We start from the raw sequence: 18,176 nt of genomic DNA on the forward strand, positions 1-18,176 counted from the left end.
GAGGTTGTAGAAGTCTCTTTGATAGCTATTTAATGTATCCACTAGCTTGATATCAAAATTGGAAGAGCCAGCAGAGTTTTAAGCTTGGGTGGACGCTGCATTGAAGTTTGTGTCATGTGAGCCTGCTTGACATTATCAGGATAATCTCAGTATTGTAGAAATGTTTTGAACTCAGAAACACGTGGAACCAAATACACACAAGAGGAAAAGATGCACCGTAAATTTTCATCAGAGGGCTTTATTTAAGGGGCTGGAAGGTGTAGTGGGTAAACTTCCATCGAGTCTCTCCCTTTTATTTGAGAGAAAGGTGAACAGCTGGTCCAAAATGGAATGGTACAAGATAGGTTTGAAGAAGATGAATATCGCTTGGAGATCTCATGCAGAAATAATTGAAGTGAGCACCAGTTTCTATCTGCTGTGCAGTGCTTTGGAGTAGTTCAATGTGGACAGCCATTTTTCAGGAACTGACTAAATTCTGAAGAATCTTTCATGTAGTTTACGCACAGGTGCTTTCTGAGGATATTTGGACTATTCCAAATTACTATTGAGTATTTTCACTCAGTTCTGGAGCTTTGGGGTCTTCAGCCAGATTTCAGAGTGACTGGCAAGGTTTTGTGTGTGTTTTCAGATGATTCTGAAAGGTCATTATTTGATGATAGTCAAGAGGCTCTGTTTCAGTGAGTTTAATTGAAGGTTTTAATGGCAGAAGGGACTTTAAATACTGATTTTTGTACTGCATTTATTGTGACATTAAACTGTGTATGTGGTTGTATCATTGGGTCCTTTGGCTTGTGTTTGGACTTCAGAAGCTGAATATGCTGTTGTGTATATCATAATTTCCAGTCAAAAGTTAAACTTTTCAATAAGCTTAATTTAAATGGTTGGCAGCAAAAAATAATGTAAATGATTCAACAGAAGAACGTCAAATGATTCCTAATGATTTTCTTGTAAACTATTCACTGTAATAGTTTGCCGATGTCAATGGAAAGGGTGATCCCACCTAGTAGTGTTGGTGGTCTGTTCATCTTATACCACAATAATACGCTGTCAGTATAAATGTATTTGTACAAAATGTTGTCATATTTATTAGGTCATATATGTCACTGTTGACAAACAAAGAGTCCTTGATCTTCTTGTTCCAAAGAGTTCAGGATCTACAGTTGTTCAGCCTTGTGACCAGGAGTCATGCAACATTATGGCATTTCATTTCCATGCCTTTGTAGGGGTAGCTGATAACTATCGTGTGACACTGTCTGAAGTCAGCCTTCTTGTAATTAGTAGTGGGATTTCAGCAACTTCATCCCAGTCTGAAATTAGCCTCTTTACCAGAATGACCTCTAAGGTGAGGTGAAGCAAGCTAACAAAAGCGTATAAAAGAAGGTGCAAGTTCTGGAGATGGGTGAATTAAGAGGTAGGTAGACAGTGACATTTGGTCATTTCCCATTTTTTTAAAAAAGATCATCTGCTAGTTTTTTATGGTCTTTGTCATGGAAGGTAAGCCATTAATTTTACCTGTATTCAGAAAGCATTTAAGGTAAATCCTTGAAAAACCCTGTTCTGTGTGTATTGACTATCAATTTAATTTTATTTTTTTTCTCTGGCAGATGTAGTTATTATTGGAAATTAAATGGAATTTTATGGATGTATAAGTGAGCTCTTTCTGAACCAAGATCTAATCAGTTTGTCACTTTGAGACTTGAGTTGTGGAGAAAGTGAAAAGTAATAGTATTGGGTATCGGCTTTGCTTTGTGGTGTTTCATCAGGTGCGTAGCTCTGAATTGTCAGAGTAGCATTCACATACTTGGAGTAAGTGAAATCAGTGACACCACCAGACCCTCCTTTTCTTCATGTAGGCTGACTATTGGTAATTCTCTAAATATTTATGCCATGTCTAGACCTGTGCTTTCTGAAGAGGTGCTTCTGTCTGCAACAAGGAGGAGCTGATGGTGATGTAGCTTTTATGGTAGTTGTAGGAAATGGTGTTTTATGTTGGTGAATAGGGGGAAGTCTGCTTCATGCAGTATATTCTTCAGCTTCAGTTCCTATGACATTTCATTAAACATGGTTTATGGATATACTACCATGGTCTCAGCATTCATTCAATCAATTAAACTTTATTGTTAACAGAGAGAGTTCTGGGCTAGGGTTGGCTGCAGGGAAATCCATAACAGTAGAAGTGTCAGTTCACGTGTTTGCCATCAGATACTAATTCAGGGAAGAATACCAAACACGAGCATATCTAAAAATTAGTGTAAATAACCTTATTAGCCAAAATAATTTCCCATTTCTTAGCATTGTAATTCTGAGAAATATAAATGTGCACGACATAAATATAAAAGCCAGAGAAAGTGAAGCTGTACTTTCTGGACATATCAGAAGTTATTTGCATTTTATTCCTACTTCTTTTAATATACTCTATAATATTTTCTATGTACTAAAACTATTGAAAATAACTTCCTGATAACTTTTGAAACACTTTGAGTAAGAGAGAAGAAAACTCAAAACCGGGCTGATTACTGTTGTCAGGAAGAATTTTTAAAATATGGGTAGGATTAAGTCAAGCTCTTTGTTTGGCTAAGAGTGTTGGAAGTACTTCACAGTAACATTTCTTGACTTCTGTTATTTATTTGTATTCTTGCTCAATTTTGTTATTTTAAAAATTGCTTTGTGGAGTATAATATTCAAAAAAGAAAATAGTCCCCGTAGAACAGAAGCTTTTAATCCTTTAAACACCTAATTTGTCAAATGCATAAAGAGAAAAAACAAACAAACAAACAAACAAACAAAAAAAAAAACAATACACATTTCCCAAATGTATCAGATGTGATTCCTTATGGAAATGAAACAAAGTTTGAAAGGCCATATGCACATTTCTGAGAAAGAAAATAAATGATATTGAACAGAAGAGCCTAGTAAGGAACACTGCTGCTGCAACTAAGATGCGCTGTTGAAAATTTAAGGATCCAGCCTTCTGCAGTGTACTGATGAAGTCTCAGACTATTCCAGTTTTTCTCTTATTATAGTGAACATGTTTGATTTCTATATGGTACCAAGCTCTCTCAGTGATTTGCAATCAGCATGACAGTTTTTTTCCATGCCAAAACTTAAATGAGTTGTGCTGCTTTCTCCCAATCCTAATATGCAATGCCCTGATGCAGTAATAACATATCGTTAATTCTGTCTCACTGATTGCAAAACATTCTGCTTAAAGTGCAGAAACAGAGCATCTACTTTCATGTTGCCTTTTGTATTGCAGAATCTCAGTTTGTGATGATATTTGAAGCCAGGTTCAAAGGCTCAGTCAACAGAACTAAACTGCAATGAGCTAAGATTTTTTTTGGTCTTAATTCTGATGAGAGGGAACTTCTATTCTGAATGATTAATGTGTTAAGTTGGGAGGAGGAGGTTTCAATATGACTAGGTTTTATTTAAATGATTTAGGCTGAGATTCTCAAAGGACCCAAAGTGTTTCTTGAAGAGTAATTTTGAATGCTTGACTCCATTTAAGCAGTCATTCTAGTATGCATGTTTCATGCCTGGTCTGCAAATTTCTAAAATTTGAGTAGAGTTCCCTCTGATTTTTTTTTTTAGACTTCTTAGTATGAAATTTAATTTCTGGGAAAGCTTGCTTAGGAAAGAATCTTATATTTGAGAATGAAGAAATACCCATTGGCTTGACTGGCCTGCTTCTCAGATGAGTTGAGATGAAGAAAGAAACAACCAACCCACTAGTAAGAAATGGACCTACTGATATGCGGGAAAAGAAGAATGGGTAATAACTTTTGTATTTCCATTTTTCTTAACTGCATACTTACTAAGTTGCGTCAAAAGTGTGTAGAATTTTTCTGTTACTGTTGTTTCTTTTGACAGAACAGAGACGTATTTCTTAGCAGTGTCTTGTTGCATTACTTTCTGGAATATTACAGAATGCAAAACCATTATTCAGTATTTGTTTAGAATAATAATCATGGGAAATGTATCCAGCCAAAATAACAGTACTATCCTAATGATCCCTATAGGTTGGTTTTCCAGTGCTCAAAAATTACGAAGACAATTGTTTGTAAGAGTGAATAGAAATGGCAGTTTCTTTCCTATACTCGCCATCATAAGTCCGTAATTCTACTTGCTGATTAAGATGACTTAACTGTAAAGAAATTGAAGACATCCTGCTGTATTTTTACTTTAGGGTTGAGACAGCATATGTCTGAAACCAACGTAAAAGCATGGTAGTGACTTGAAGTCAAATAAAGAAAGAATAGTAAGTTTGATGGAAGCATGATGTATCATTCTAATGATGTCAAGTATTAGTATTTGAATCCTTAATTAAAATCTAATTAGTCCAAAGTCATTAGTCCAAAGTCATGTACTAATAGGAATTTTGTTAATGAACATTTAAAGAAAAAGAGTGATTTTGTCATATCAATAAACTAAATCCCAGTTAAGCTTTACTTTCATAATGTTTGGTATCCAGGTATACATGGGTATAAATTTGCTATTAGTAATTTCTGCCTTTCACAGTGCTTTTTCAGTTCATTGTAATGTTCTGATTGACTTGGAAAACAAGATTGACTCCCTCTGGTGGCTGAAATCAGGCCTTTACATTCCGGAGAATGTTTTCCAGAGATCTGTTCAGTCTGGACAGTACAGTCCATGAATACTATTTTATGTTTAGTGTTACATTATTATAGAAAATAGCAATATCTTTTCTTTCTGTCATACAGAGTGCAGCGTTGGTGGTACTTTTGCCATCTGAAAGCTTTGGAAGTCCTGGCGGATATTTAGATCACATGGTTCCAAGGAACCCAAGTATATTGTCAAAGTGAGCTAACACTTTGGGCACAGTAGGATTGGAACCATTTACTGTGGTGAGAAGAGTCAAAATAGGAAAGGAGGAATTGAGATAAGCAGAGTAATATTGGTGATAGTAAGTGTGTCACAAAAGTACAAGAACTAGATATTATATCTCTAGTTTGGGATTTTCTTCAGCTCATGAAAATTATTTGATCTTAGAAGTAAACAACTAATTTATTATTATTATTATTATTATTATTATTATTATTATTATTATTATTATTATTATTATTATCATTTGGCCAGGATACCGTTTTGTTATAAAATGGAAGAATTTTATAATATTTAGATTACAGCTGTGAATGTGAGATGTCTGACTCCTTTTTTCAAGTAATTCCTCCAAATCCCAACTGACAGAATGTGAGAGAGAAACACTTCTTTTTTGTTACTATTTTCTGCAAATAGTTATGGTTAGAATCTATACACTATAAAATCAAAACTGTCTTCACATTAATAAGCCAAAAACATAAGTAAGCATCCTGGAAGACTGGTATTTCCTTGATTATGAGTTCATAATGCTTTTTGTATATTTTATGTAATCTCTTTTACTGGACTGCCTGCCTTATGTAATGTCTTAGTAATGGAAATGAGGCCATCTGCATGGTAGTCAAGGTTGTTCTCTGAAAGATATGCTCCGTCTGCAGCAAAAAGTAGATTAAATCAAGACCTTTAAAACCTTCACAACCCTTTCATCAAGCTAAGATGAATATTCCTCCAGAACTCTCCCTTACATTCTTTAGAGCAGCCCATCTTTGCTGTCTATTGACATCTTAATCCATCCAACTTCGTTTCTCAACAGCTGCATAATATTCCCATCAGCTGTACTGCCATTGTTTGTATGTCCTTTTTCATCTTCTGCCACTCCTAATTCAATTCTGCAGTCTAATAAACTCTACCTGGTTTGCTTTACATCACCATTATGATTTTGTTCTTTGCCTTTCATTTTCCCTGCTTTCCCTGTAGTGTTTTTTTTTTCTCTGTGCATTCTGTAATCTCTGCTTCTAGATATCAGTATTCCAACAGCTGCACTTATGAAAAATGGCAAGTCAGTGATCTAATATTGTTTATTCATTTTATTTGTGCAAACATACTGGGTGTTTTATATTAGCAGAGGAGGAGAGACTCCCCTGACTATGCTGCAGTCCAAGGCAAAGTGGTATGAAGGGGAGCAGAATGCCTGTATCATTCACAGGTCTAGGTGAGATGAAAGCCGAGTAAGTGGAAATCTATGTTCTGGATGTATTTGGTACCACCTTCAGCAGCCTTATATTGTCTCTGAATAGGACATCAGGAAAAGATGGTAGCAGGTCTCTAGAAAATCCGATGGTGCTCTTTCAGTCATCTTTAGCATCCTGGAGGGCTTTGTACTCCATCTTTTAATGTATAGTAATACTGATACAACTAAAAGCATATCACCTTTTTCTTGTGTATGTGACATCTGTTTTGAAAAAGGAGGTGAGAGGTATCTTTTGTGTCATGTCTGCTCTTTGCTTTTTCTGAGCATTTCAGGATATGATGCGAGAATTGTGTATGTATGCAAGTGCATGCCCACAGCTTCATATCACGCATGCTTGCATTTTAATCAATTAATTCATTAATTAATTGTTAGGATTTAATGAAGTGACCAGCAGATAAGCTGGCACGTGTTGATTTGGACACAGATTGTACCTACTATGTTCTGCAATTGCTAAGCAGTGCTACCGCCAAATCAAACCTTGTTTGTCATCCTCAGTATGATCTGGTTGAGAGTGGTACTGATCCATGTGCAGAAGATACACAGCTAAAGCAATGCTATTTTGTAATCTTCCCTGTCTTTTCTTGTATACCTTTGTCACAGGTGTGGGCACATTACGGTCAAATAGACTAACTTGATACCATGTACTAACAGCATCATTAACACCAATGTATTGTGGTGTTAATAATACTACTAGTATGCCATAAACTTTGGAACTGAAAAGAAAGCTATGTAGAAATTCTACATTTTTAACTACACATGCATTTGCCTTTGTCCTGTTTTTATGTTGCCTGCAGCAGAAGTATCCAGAGTTCAGGATATTCAAAGGGCATTCTCTGGAAAGTGAACATGGGCCTTTGTGCTGATGAGTGCAGAGAATGCATGTGTAACAGTTCTTCAGATGAAATATAAAGTAACTCAGAAACGCAAATATAGCTCAGCTTGGGTTTCTTGATAACAGATCATCCCAGGTTTGAGTTTAAAAGTGTTTCACATTCTGATGTGATTTACTGGGCACATTTGCTTTTACTCCTCTAACAGAAGTGGTGGGCCTGATATTTGCATGAGCTCTGGCAGGCTCATAAATGGAACTTTCACTCATGTATTCACTGTAGAAGAAACAGCAAACACTACCATTAAAAAAAAAACTTCTTGGCTATAACAAATTAGATGGCATTTATGTTTGTGTTTGTTATGACTGTTTGACTCAAACGCGTATTTGCAGAGAAGGAATCTGATTTTAGTAAATCAATATAATAAAGCCTTTGATTTTTTACAAAAGCCAGCTAGCTGTAACTTCAGTGTTGGTATTTCAAGGCGTCTCACTGATATTTTAGAAGTTTGTGGTTGTTTGAGCTTCCTTTCCAGGCCCTGGGGAAATAAGAGAATGGTAAATCAAAGCCCAGATCGCTGTTTGCATTTATTTTACTTCTCATTATGACATGTATGCAAACACTTAAAAGAAATGGGGAAAAGGTATAATCATGATAAGATCCCGTTTATAGAACAAAAGGGAATGCATTTCTAGTCTAATTTATTACACTTCTCCTTAATACCATAAAGTCATTTGAGTGCCTCATCAGATTTGACAGTTCATTTATACTTCTAATTCTGTGATAGTGCTGCTAAAATGATTACTGACTCCTTAAGTATAATCCAAGAAAATAACCATAAAATATTTTCTCTATCTCCAATATATGTTAATTTCTTGTGTTTTTCCTTTCCAAGTGAGGAAGTTTTAAAAGTACAGATTACAGTTGGGTACTTAACTGCCATAAAAAGTCATGGTGCTGCCTTTGAAAAAAAGTCTTCCATTTATATTTACTGTCTCCTTTCTGTTTCCCTTGCCTGTGACAACCGAAATCCAGACTATGATTAAAGAAGTATAATTAATCAAAAATATTTAATAGCATTGAGTGAAATATAAATGACACTATTTTTTGTTTGGGTGGACCCCTTAGCTTAATTTTGAGAATGGAGAAAAAAATCTGTTGATTTTAAATATTGAAAAAAAAAAGTTTTATTAAAAAATCCAACTGCCGTCCAAAATCCAGATACTTTTGTCACATTAAGGATATTAAAATGAGATGCTCTCAAGGCCATCTTCCTTCACCCCTGTACTCGTGAGAGAGATTCTGGATCAAGCTTCATGGGTGGCATAAAGAAGCTTTGCCTATACTGAAGTCAACAGAGGGATGACAGATTATACCAGCTGAAAATTGATGTACAAGATTTTAGTCACCAAAGTTGGAATGACAAAAGCATCCCATGGGAGTAACCTAACCTTTCACAGTTTATTGAACATCTGACTTCTGATTCTGTACTGGTTATTCTTAAAATTTCAACTTCTAGCTCCTGCATTCTGTATTGCAGGTCTTGTAGTGGCACAGCTTCCATCAGAAAGTTGTGACTTGTGGGAAGTAGGCTCCAAATTAGGAAAATTTTCTGCAAATTAGTATGTTAAGCAATTGGTATAGTGGTTTTCATGCCAGACTCCATCCTCTTTAGTCATGGCTGTTCAAAACCAAGTTGCTCACTTAGTTTCCCAGCATGCCCACAGCTGACACATTGCTCTATTACCTCTTTATTTACACTGGCTGTGAGGGCAAGCAGTGCCTTATCGTTATGCCAGGACTGCTCTTAGATTACAGTGAGCAATGTTCCTGTAACACTGCTTCTCAACAGGGAAAGCTCTGCCCCAATTTGCTCAGAAATTTTAACTCCTTTCTTTGTGCCCCACCTCTGCTTTGTTACTGGTGTCTTATGGCTTTCCAGGTATCAGTGCTTTTCAAGTCCTGAATGACGTGGTACTTAAATCCAGAGAATTCTGTGTTTAAGCTGGAACGTAAATATAGTGCGTTGTCTTCATTTTCAGTGGATCTTCCATCTTTCCATTATTTAGACCTATTTTCTGTAAATTCTTTAGTCCTCTGATTATGTCATGATTTACTGGTGGCTAATCCTGAAACAGGAAGGGTTTTCACTTTCTCTGAATGAAGAGGTCAAATGGAGGCAGTCTCTTTTACACTAAAATGTGCAAAACTGTTCTGGTTTGTTTTCATTTTATGAAAAGCATATGAAAACTATGCAAAGTACTATGCAACTTAATAAGCACTTCAGGTGGGTTCTGTTTTGTAGAAGAGAGTTCAAAGGAGTAGCACTAGTATAAACAGTTCTCCCATTCTCCTTTCTTTGTAATACTTCACTGAGTTGATGTTTGGGATGAGGTGTGCTCATTTCTTGGCAGGATTACTCTTCAAAACTTTACTTGTTTTTGTCTGTTTTCAGGAATACACTTTTATTGCCTAATACTGAAATTGCTAGTTGGAGGAGCTTGTCTTCTGTCTCTTGTCACATGTAATTTTAGTTTAGCATTCCAACTTTTGTAGGCCTCCTTGCTCACTTCATAAACCTTAACTGCTTCTCAAGTAAAATGCTGCCTTGGATGAACAAGCAGGAGCAAGAGTCTAACCAGCTTCATTCCCTGTTCTTCTCTCCCATCTGCCTCCCTCTCCTAGCCCAACAGCACAGTCAGCTGTGTGAGAAATTCCACTGTGAAAGGGTTAACTCGAGTCCCTGCACTCCCTGCAAATTAACACAGTTCTCTGAATGTAAGAATCAAAAATGCACTCGATGTGTTCTGGTAAGCAAGTCTACTAGAATTCTTCATTACATCTCAAATAAAGAATGGCAACAGTTCAACTGATTGCAGCAGCCCTTCTTTAGGCTCCTGTTTTTAAAGATGGCATAAATATCTGCCAAGACAGGTAATTGCCAACGAAAAGGAAGAAAGTGGGCTGCTTTATTTCCTGGTATTTTCTTTTAGCACTTGGGATTTGGAAGACTCGTGTATTTTAATTTACCAGTGTGCAGAAATTGAAACTAGTCGCTAGAAACAAGCTTGAAATGCCCTCTCTTAGTGAAAGACTTACCGTTTTTCAGTGATTCCCAATTTTAAGAAATTGTTTCAAAAAGCAAGGCACCAGGGTTAAAACAAGCTCTTTTATCTCTTTTTAAATATGCTACAAGTCTTTAAATATACTCAACAAACATGACGTTTTCCAAGTATCTTATTTTCTTTACACAGAATGTCAAAAGCACTGCAGGAAGTGCCACTATGGAATATAATTGATATGGAAGTTTTCCGAGACTATTTTTATTGTTACATTTCAAGATAAAGGCTGTTGAGTTTTTATACAAAAAGAAAAAAAAAAAAGCCTTTTGCAGTTACTTATAGCTGAAAATTAAGTAGTTTTCTGCTAAAATTTTGACATTTTTCTTGGAATTGCTGACACTAACATTTCATTCTGCAGTCTACTGTCATATTCACCACAGCTAACTTGAGCTCTGAGAGTCTGACCTTAGTTATCTGTAGAGGGGACTCCCTGGGCTTGCCCTGTAGTCAGCAGAGATGTTGGTAAGGATCTACTCCAGACCACGGCAGAGAGAGAGCAGGGCAGTGTCCCACCCTGAATTGTACCCGCTAGGACCTCGCTCCGCTGGTGACACAGGAATTCTGCATAATAGGGCGCCTTCAAGTGGAGGTAGTCTTTATGAAACTATTATACATATTTCTTTTCTTACCCATCTTTTTCCTTCTTTGGCTAATATCTTGATGCATCAGTTGTTGGAAGTTCTACATCCCACTGCTTCTTGTGAATAGTTCTTGAAAGTTGAGCATGGTGATTAGGACATTCCTTTTTCTACCCCAAAAATACATATATCCCAGTGTGGATGGGGTGAAATACACATACACACAGCCCTGTTGAGAATAAACATCCTGCATCACCTTTGGTCTTTCTAGTGTTAAAATTGTGTTGGGGTGGTGGGGAGAAGATGCTTCAGGTAAAAGTCAAAGCTTTTAAAGACACTGATTCTGATTCTCTGCTCCATTACACATTTTTTCACACTGTTGTAACTCCACAGGGCTTCCTTGTCTCTTCCTTGTCAGTTGATAACAAGTAAGAAGAATGTAAATGGCCTGTGGCATCAGGCCCGTGTAGCAGGCAGTAACACAGTATTGTTTGGTGGCTTTATGGTTACTTGTTGAGAATCATCTGGCTGAGGAGGTTAACTATTATCAACTTCACTATTAACTGTTAGAGTTTTAAGACAGCAATTACCACCAAAAGTCAATATCTGCTGTGTCAACAGTTATTAGTAGAATTGGAGGTAAACTTACTGTTAGCAATATTTATGACAGGAAATACTGCTTGTCTTTATTTAAACGTTGGCTTTTAAATGACACGAAAGATTTTATATTGATTTCTATGTATTCAAGTCTCTAGGAATACTTTAATGTTTATTTTCTCCTGAATTAATGTATGAGTTAAAGTTGAATCTGTTGAATTAGGTGTTCCGGTATTAGATTTATTATTTGAGTGTGTAAAAATTCTTGAAAATCTGTATCTTATCAAACTGAGCTTGATTTCAGTTCTCCATTTTACAAATTGTGGAAGGAAATTTCCATTGTTAGAAAAGTCTCGAGTCTTTCCCTCACAGTTACAGAGAAGAGCTCTTAGAACGAAGAGGTGGGATGCTCAGCAGGAGTAGGAGGTGTAATCAGACTGACTCGCCATGAGGACTTGTAGGGGTTGATTTGTAGCCAGTATCTGCAAAATCAACTGCAGGGTTCAGTTTGCAAACACTATTGCAAACCAAACCCTGCAGGGTTTGCACGGCTCTGGTTACTATTATTGCTCCTAGTAAGGCTTATTATCCTGTCACAGAAGCTGTAAGAAAGTCCGTCTCTCCACTTTAAACATGATAAGCCTTTGTCACCTACATTGCAATTAATGTTAAAAATAGCAGAGCGCCTATGATAAGATTGTGACTTGCAGGCAGCAAGCCATTGTCCAAGTGCTGGAGACTTATCTGGAGGGGCAGTGAGCCTGCACAGCACTGTCAGTTCGCTGATTGCCATTTCTCTCGGAGTTTGATGAAATATTCATGTCTTTGCTCTGCTCTCTGCAAGCACTATTGATTTCTTGTATAAACGCAGCTATATTTAGTCTAGACAAATGGAATGTGGATTGCTGCTGAATAAATGGGATGAAAGGCTGGGGCTTTGCCTGTCTGTTTCTCTTGGTCTGGGGCAATTATTTATAATCAAGAGTAGTTTTTGTAAGTTAAAGGTGATTTTTTATAATTTAGCGATTAGTCTCAGAACAAAAGTAAGCACTTAGACACAATCATTCTGTTGGGATAACAGGTTAAGAAGACAAATTATGCTCTGAGGTTTACAATCACAGTTGCTAGGATTAAAAAAGAAAAAAAACACAACAACAACAACAAAAAAACACCTAGCAAATGTTTCCAGAATATTGACAATGAGAGAATATGGTTAGTAAAAGAAATCCGGTGCCTCACATCTTCTTTTTGTAAAAATCTGTTGTAAATTTGTATATTTTATGCCAGTAGGTGTTATTGTGCAGTTAGAGTTCAGTTCTGACTGTTTGCTACAGTTTCGACTTCTGCAGCTTTACTGCTCCTGTTTGCTAGATTTTTTCACTGCTTCTTTTTGGTTTTCTCGCAGAAAACAAATACAGGTGTAACAGAATAAAATGAGAAATATTGTATACAGTCTCATTGCCTGGTCATTTCCTGACATCATGTTTGTTTCCAGTTAACAATCTTATTTTTCTGGTTGAGTAGCAGGAATTGCAGTTAATGTGTTTGTATTCCACTGTCCTCTAGTGGATGGAATCAGAACTGCTAAGCACTATCACAGACCTGTGCTGTTTTCCTCTTGTAGAAATGATACTTGCTAGTTTTTTTGTTCTTTTTTTAACAGGTAAAGTTATGCTCTGTCTCATCTCTTAATATGAAAACATGAGCTTTAAAAGTATTATAGTGAAAATCATCAAATCTCTCTCTCTTCTTCTGATTTTTAGTCCCTTCTGTTTAAATCAGGAGATGGAAGCCCACAGTCTTCTTCATTCTTCATTTTAATGCTGGATTAATAATATATACCATTATGGCAGCAAATTGAAATAATCTAATGTGTTTTCATTTTCTTGCAAGACATACATAGAGTACGGTGTCTAATCTACCCCAAGCACAGTGGTGATTTTCCAAAAAGCTGTATTAATCCTTCTCATGTTGTGTGTCCAATATTTTCCTCTAATTTCAGGTGTGTTACTCCTGTGGGTTTGCTACAAATCCAGGTATATTATATGCAATAGCTATCTATCTGTAACACCATCTTTGGATAATCTACATGCTAGCTTTCTCTTTTTAGAAAATCTCTTTCAACCCAGAAAGAACTACAGGCCTTCACATCAGGCTGAAGAAGTGCCCAGAGCACTTTGTTGTTAAGCATTCATAGTCTGCGAGGTTCTCACTAAATAGCGCTCCTGAAGACTGAGACGTGGTTTTAGAAGTGAATTGCTTGTTAATCTATTTAGCAGAATATTAATCCAGGAATATTGTTTCCAGACATTTTCTGGAAAATGATAAAATGGTTTGGAAAATCTCTGGTTGCTAGTAGAAATATTAGAAGTTTGCATACTGTATAGTTTTCATAAATGTTGGCTCTGTACATTGAAGGAGTCTTTGAGTGAAATTGTTCTTTTACCCAGTAGGAATCATCTCTATTCTGCTTCTCCAGTTATATTTAACAGGTATATATTTTGTTGTTTTCCTCCCTCAGTGGATGTGAAGTCGGAGGTTCCCGTGGGATTAGAGCCTATTTCACCATTAGACTTGCGAACCGATCTCAGGATGATGGTTCCCATGGTGGACCCAATTATGCGTGAAAAGCAGCTACAACAGGAGCTACTTCTGATCCAGCAGCAGCAGCAAATTCAGAAACAACTGCTGATTGCAGAGTTTCAGAAACAGCATGAAAACCTGACCCGCCAGCATCAGGCCCAGCTGCAGGAGCACATAAAGGTAGCAACATTTTTAATTTTTCCCTCAGTATATTTGCAAACTGAATATGCTGAGACAGACTCAGCTAAAGGGAGTGTTCCTGTGTCTATGTGATGGAGTGTGAGTGCTTATTCCTCTCTATTTGGGTGATAGAAGTATGTTCAAGCAAAATAACTGCCAGCAAGTTGTTCCCAGCAGATCAAAGTAGTATTATAAGACTCTCCAAACTCACGAAGTCAGTAAATCCACAGAAAATCAGACTACCGATTTCACAATGTTAAATTTTCAGCCAGACTTCAATATGGCTGTCTTTTCAGTGTGAGCAATTTTGAGTATATTAAAAGACTGCTTTTTTCAGCTGCTGTCTGAATTTGTGCCCACAAATCAAATCAATAGACAAGTACATAACATTTGCATTTGTAAAACAGAGGTAGGCCAAGCAAACTTTGTGTTTTCACTCTTCTCTGAGCTGCCTCACATAACGGAAAAAAAAAAAAGATTTATGGGATTGCATGTGCAATGGTAGGACTGCTATAATGGATTTTGGCTGTGAATTTATGATCTTGCGTTTCTTTTTATTTATATTTTTTCTTCTGATCTACTTGCCGTTATATTACTGTGCTACGTTTCTGCTGGACAAACCTGACAAATGCAGCTGAGCACAGCAGCCAGGGTTTGGTGACACACTGGCAAAGAGTGTTATGCAGTTTCCATGCATTTTTGCCAAAAGAGAAAGATGAGAAACCACAGCAGCCAGCTGCTACCTGATAGTAGAGTTCATTTTAGTGACAGCTGGTAATGCACTATGCTGCTAAAAAGACAGGAAAGGCAGTTAGGAGGTAAAAAGAAGTGTAAGCACACAGAAAAGCACTAATACTCAGTTATTTAAGAGGTTTATTTTGGCCAGGATTGACCTAGAAAACACTGCAAACTGCACTTTCTCATGTCTTTTTGTTCTGTGCAAGTTACAACAGGAACTCCTAGCCATTAAACAACAGCAAGAACTTCTCGAAAAAGAGCAGAAACTGGAGCAGCAGAGACAAGAGCAGGAACTGGAGAGGCATCGCAGGGAACAGCAGCTTCCTCCCCTCAGAGGCAAAGAAAGAGGTCGAGAAAGTAAGCACCAATGTACCATGAACCCTAATACGAAATTAATATATTCCCTTATGCCTTCTTGCAGCTGTAGTGGACAATGAACAGGGATCTGAAGCAATTCTATTATTGTGTGAAATATGCAACTATAGAGTAGTCAAAGCTGTGCTTGCAGAAGGGCAGAGCCACCTGTTGCACCCACAAAAACACACTGCTCTTTTGTGTGCAGACTTGCAGAACTGCAGGAAAGCACCTTCTTGGCAGACCTGTATATATGCCTCTCAAGTAGATAGCTCTTTTTATGAAATAAGAAGGAATTTGAAAGCCTAAAGCTTCACTTGAGAATTTCTCTCTGAAGAGCGTATTTCGCAATACAGAAATCGCTACCAAACATCACGCCATATAACTGTTTAAGTAATTTGAGCATTGTTTCAAGTATGAAAATATAACAGTGTTTAAGAATATCTTCAGCTGAGACTTCTGAATACTTCTGCCTGAGTTATAAGACCAATATGTGTTCAAACTGCCTTGTGTTTGGTTTTGATACCATTTCATGAAACCCAACAAAGAGTTATTTCTAGCTCATACATATCTATAAGGTAAATGACAGATATAAAGGAGGCTGTTGGAATTTGGTGTTCACTAGAGGGAGACAGATACAAATAATTCTCTTTTGTCAGGTCAGCTTAGAAATCGGGTTGCAAAAATAGATTGTGAAGGTATTTAAAATGAAGCTGCCACAAGGAGATATTGTTATTTGGCCTCCTAGTTGAGCAAAAGATATTAACTAACAGAGACAAAACGAGAAAAGTGTTGTACATAATGCTCAGGGGGATCATATACTCTTGCCTTTTTTTTCTTGGGTGGAAAACTGTATTAGTTCAGCAGCTGTGGGTATACCATAATGTAGACTAGAAATTAAGGTGTCCACGGGCTTCCATTACTTTGGTAAACAATAAAACCCTGAAAGCATTATATTGCTGTCAAACAGAGCTTTCAAAGAATTCTTGTTTAGGTGGCAGTGGTGGTGTTATTTTCACATTCTTTGGGGGAAAGCGAGGGGTACATCTGTTCCTCTGTCTGAAGAAAGCTTTCTTGGTAGAGCATTAGCAATCTGAAGTTGTTCGTTTATCCTCTTCAGTCTGGTCTAGTCGGGTTCCTTGCTCTCTGCAACATTAATAATTTTCAAACCACCAGCCTAATGACCCAGAAAGGCAAGGGTGGAAGAAGCCCCAAGGATCCTATAGGTAGTGTGAAAATCAGCATTCATACAAACAGTTGGACTTTATTTATGCTCATGCCAGAGGATGGGCAGTAGTGTGAACTCCATGGTTCCCTTTACAGTTTGATTTCTTGCAGCACTTGTGACCCCCAGGCCCATCCCCAGCATATTCTGCTGCTGATCTGCTTAATGAGTAGAGGAGGGAAGAAACATACAAAAAGTGAAGTTAGGATCTGAAACTGAGGGGTAGTAGAGATATTTTATGGGAATGAGGTCACAGGGGGACATGCTCACCAGCTAGCTGTGCTGTTGGGTAACCAAATACTTAGAGTATCAGTATTCCCTAGTGCTGCTACTTTCAAAGAAGCATTTTTTTTCTTCCCTTTTTTATCACTGTTTGGGGAAAACTGAAATAATTTTTGTTTCCTTTTTTATGTCGTTTTTACAAAGAATATTATGACTGAGTAAAGAAGCCTGCCCCATGCTGGAAATAGGAATCAGTAGTTTAACCTGACACTGACGTGCCCTGCTGATTTTGCTCTGTTGAGCTAGTGACTGAGAGAGGTCAAAATGCAGTATGTCTTTCTGTTGTGTTGGTCTTTCTGTGATTTTTGTGTCATAAGAGTAGAGTTATCAACTGCAACATGTTTCTGTGGTCCATCTTTCAGACATCACAGGTAGAGGCTCTTGAGTGGTATGAATAAAAAGGCTCATTGCTGGCTCTTTTTGCAGAATTCTGCTCATAATCAAACTGTTCAAAGGGCAGATTTGCTGCACTATTACTATCATTTTACAAAAAGAAAAAACAGTCTTCACTGCTAACTCAAAATGTCCTTTTGTTCCTATCTTTTTAGTTCTGTCATTGGTTTTGGATTTGGAAATTATTAGGAAATGCTCTAAATTCTTTAGATATATCTGGTCTTGGATAAATGGCCTCATCTACCGATGAAAGATTCTTTTATGACTTCACTGGATTTTTGGGTTACGACCAACTTCAGTCTTCTATAGATAAACATTAATCCAAATGTTATCTCATTTTGACTGATTTCCACCAATATTTTTTTAATTTTTTAACACTTTCAGCAGCAAGGATGTGGACTGTTTTTTTTTGTGATATAGTTTTTGTTTTCTTTAAAAATGTAATTTTTAAAGTAAAAACGAGATATGTTTAATTGTGTGTCATAGGGGCAGTGGCCAGTACAGAAGTGAAGCAGAAACTTCAAGAGTTCCTGTTGAGTAAATCGGCAACAAAAGACTCTCCAGCAAATGGGAAGAATCATTCCATGAGCCGCCACCCCAAGCTCTGGTACACGTATGTTCAGTGTTAGGCTGGTTCCTTCCCATATTGAGGTATCCACTTAAACTAGTCAGAAAGATCCTCCAGCAGGGATGCTGAGAGTTTAACTCCAGAACAAGATGAAAATTCAGCCAAGAAATTAGCAAAAAGTTTGATATATCTTGTTGAACTGAAGAGTACTCGGTGGGCAGTGATAATATGAGAGCTATACAGAACACAATGGTGTCAGAAATTTGTATAAACCTTTTATTTCAACTGCTTCATCTCTTGATGCCATCACAGATTTTCCAATTACACTTGATATTTTCCCAAGTCTCTTCAATTTTTGCACTTAGAACAATTTGTATTTGATCTACTTGGATTTTGAATCAATGACAAAACTTGTTTCTTCATGAAGAGATGGTTTCCCAGTGAAATTATTTGTCTGATGTAAGTAAGTCACAAGGATTTTGAGAAGGATAGTGTTTTTTTTAACTTTTCTAACTCTGATGGATTTCAGTGTCCAAAACTACATATTTTGACAATGGCTTAGCATTGATAAGAATCTGCTTAGGCAACTGAAACAAGTGATTTTGTTGGGTCCTGTAATGCATATACTACTATTCTAA

At 37.0% G+C, this 18,176-nt stretch overlaps 1 protein-coding gene across 14 annotated transcripts in view; it reads left to right on the forward strand.

The window, feature by feature from the left end:
• HDAC9 (histone deacetylase 9) overlaps positions 1–18,176 on the forward strand; it is a 480,503-nt gene that overhangs the window by 231,146 nt on the left and 231,181 nt on the right. For 8 of the 14 annotated variants that reach the window (XM_080581240.1, XM_080581243.1, XM_080581231.1 and 5 more), the window contains 3 exons: positions 13,737–13,978; positions 14,923–15,073; positions 17,457–17,583. In XM_080581240.1, the coding sequence (XP_080437366.1) occupies positions 13,737–13,978; positions 14,923–15,073; positions 17,457–17,583 (520 nt within the window). Of the gene's footprint in view, positions 1–3,602; positions 3,773–13,736; positions 13,979–14,922; positions 15,074–17,456; positions 17,584–18,176 lie in introns of those variants that run through there. The other 6 variants (XM_080581232.1, XM_080581239.1, XM_080581244.1 and 3 more) reach the window with 4 other exon arrangements.

The sequence above is a fragment of the Anser brachyrhynchus genome, assembly GCF_964034855.1.
Source record: "Anser brachyrhynchus genome assembly, chromosome: 2".
Classification (NCBI taxonomy): Eukaryota; Metazoa; Chordata; class Aves; order Anseriformes; family Anatidae; genus Anser; species Anser brachyrhynchus.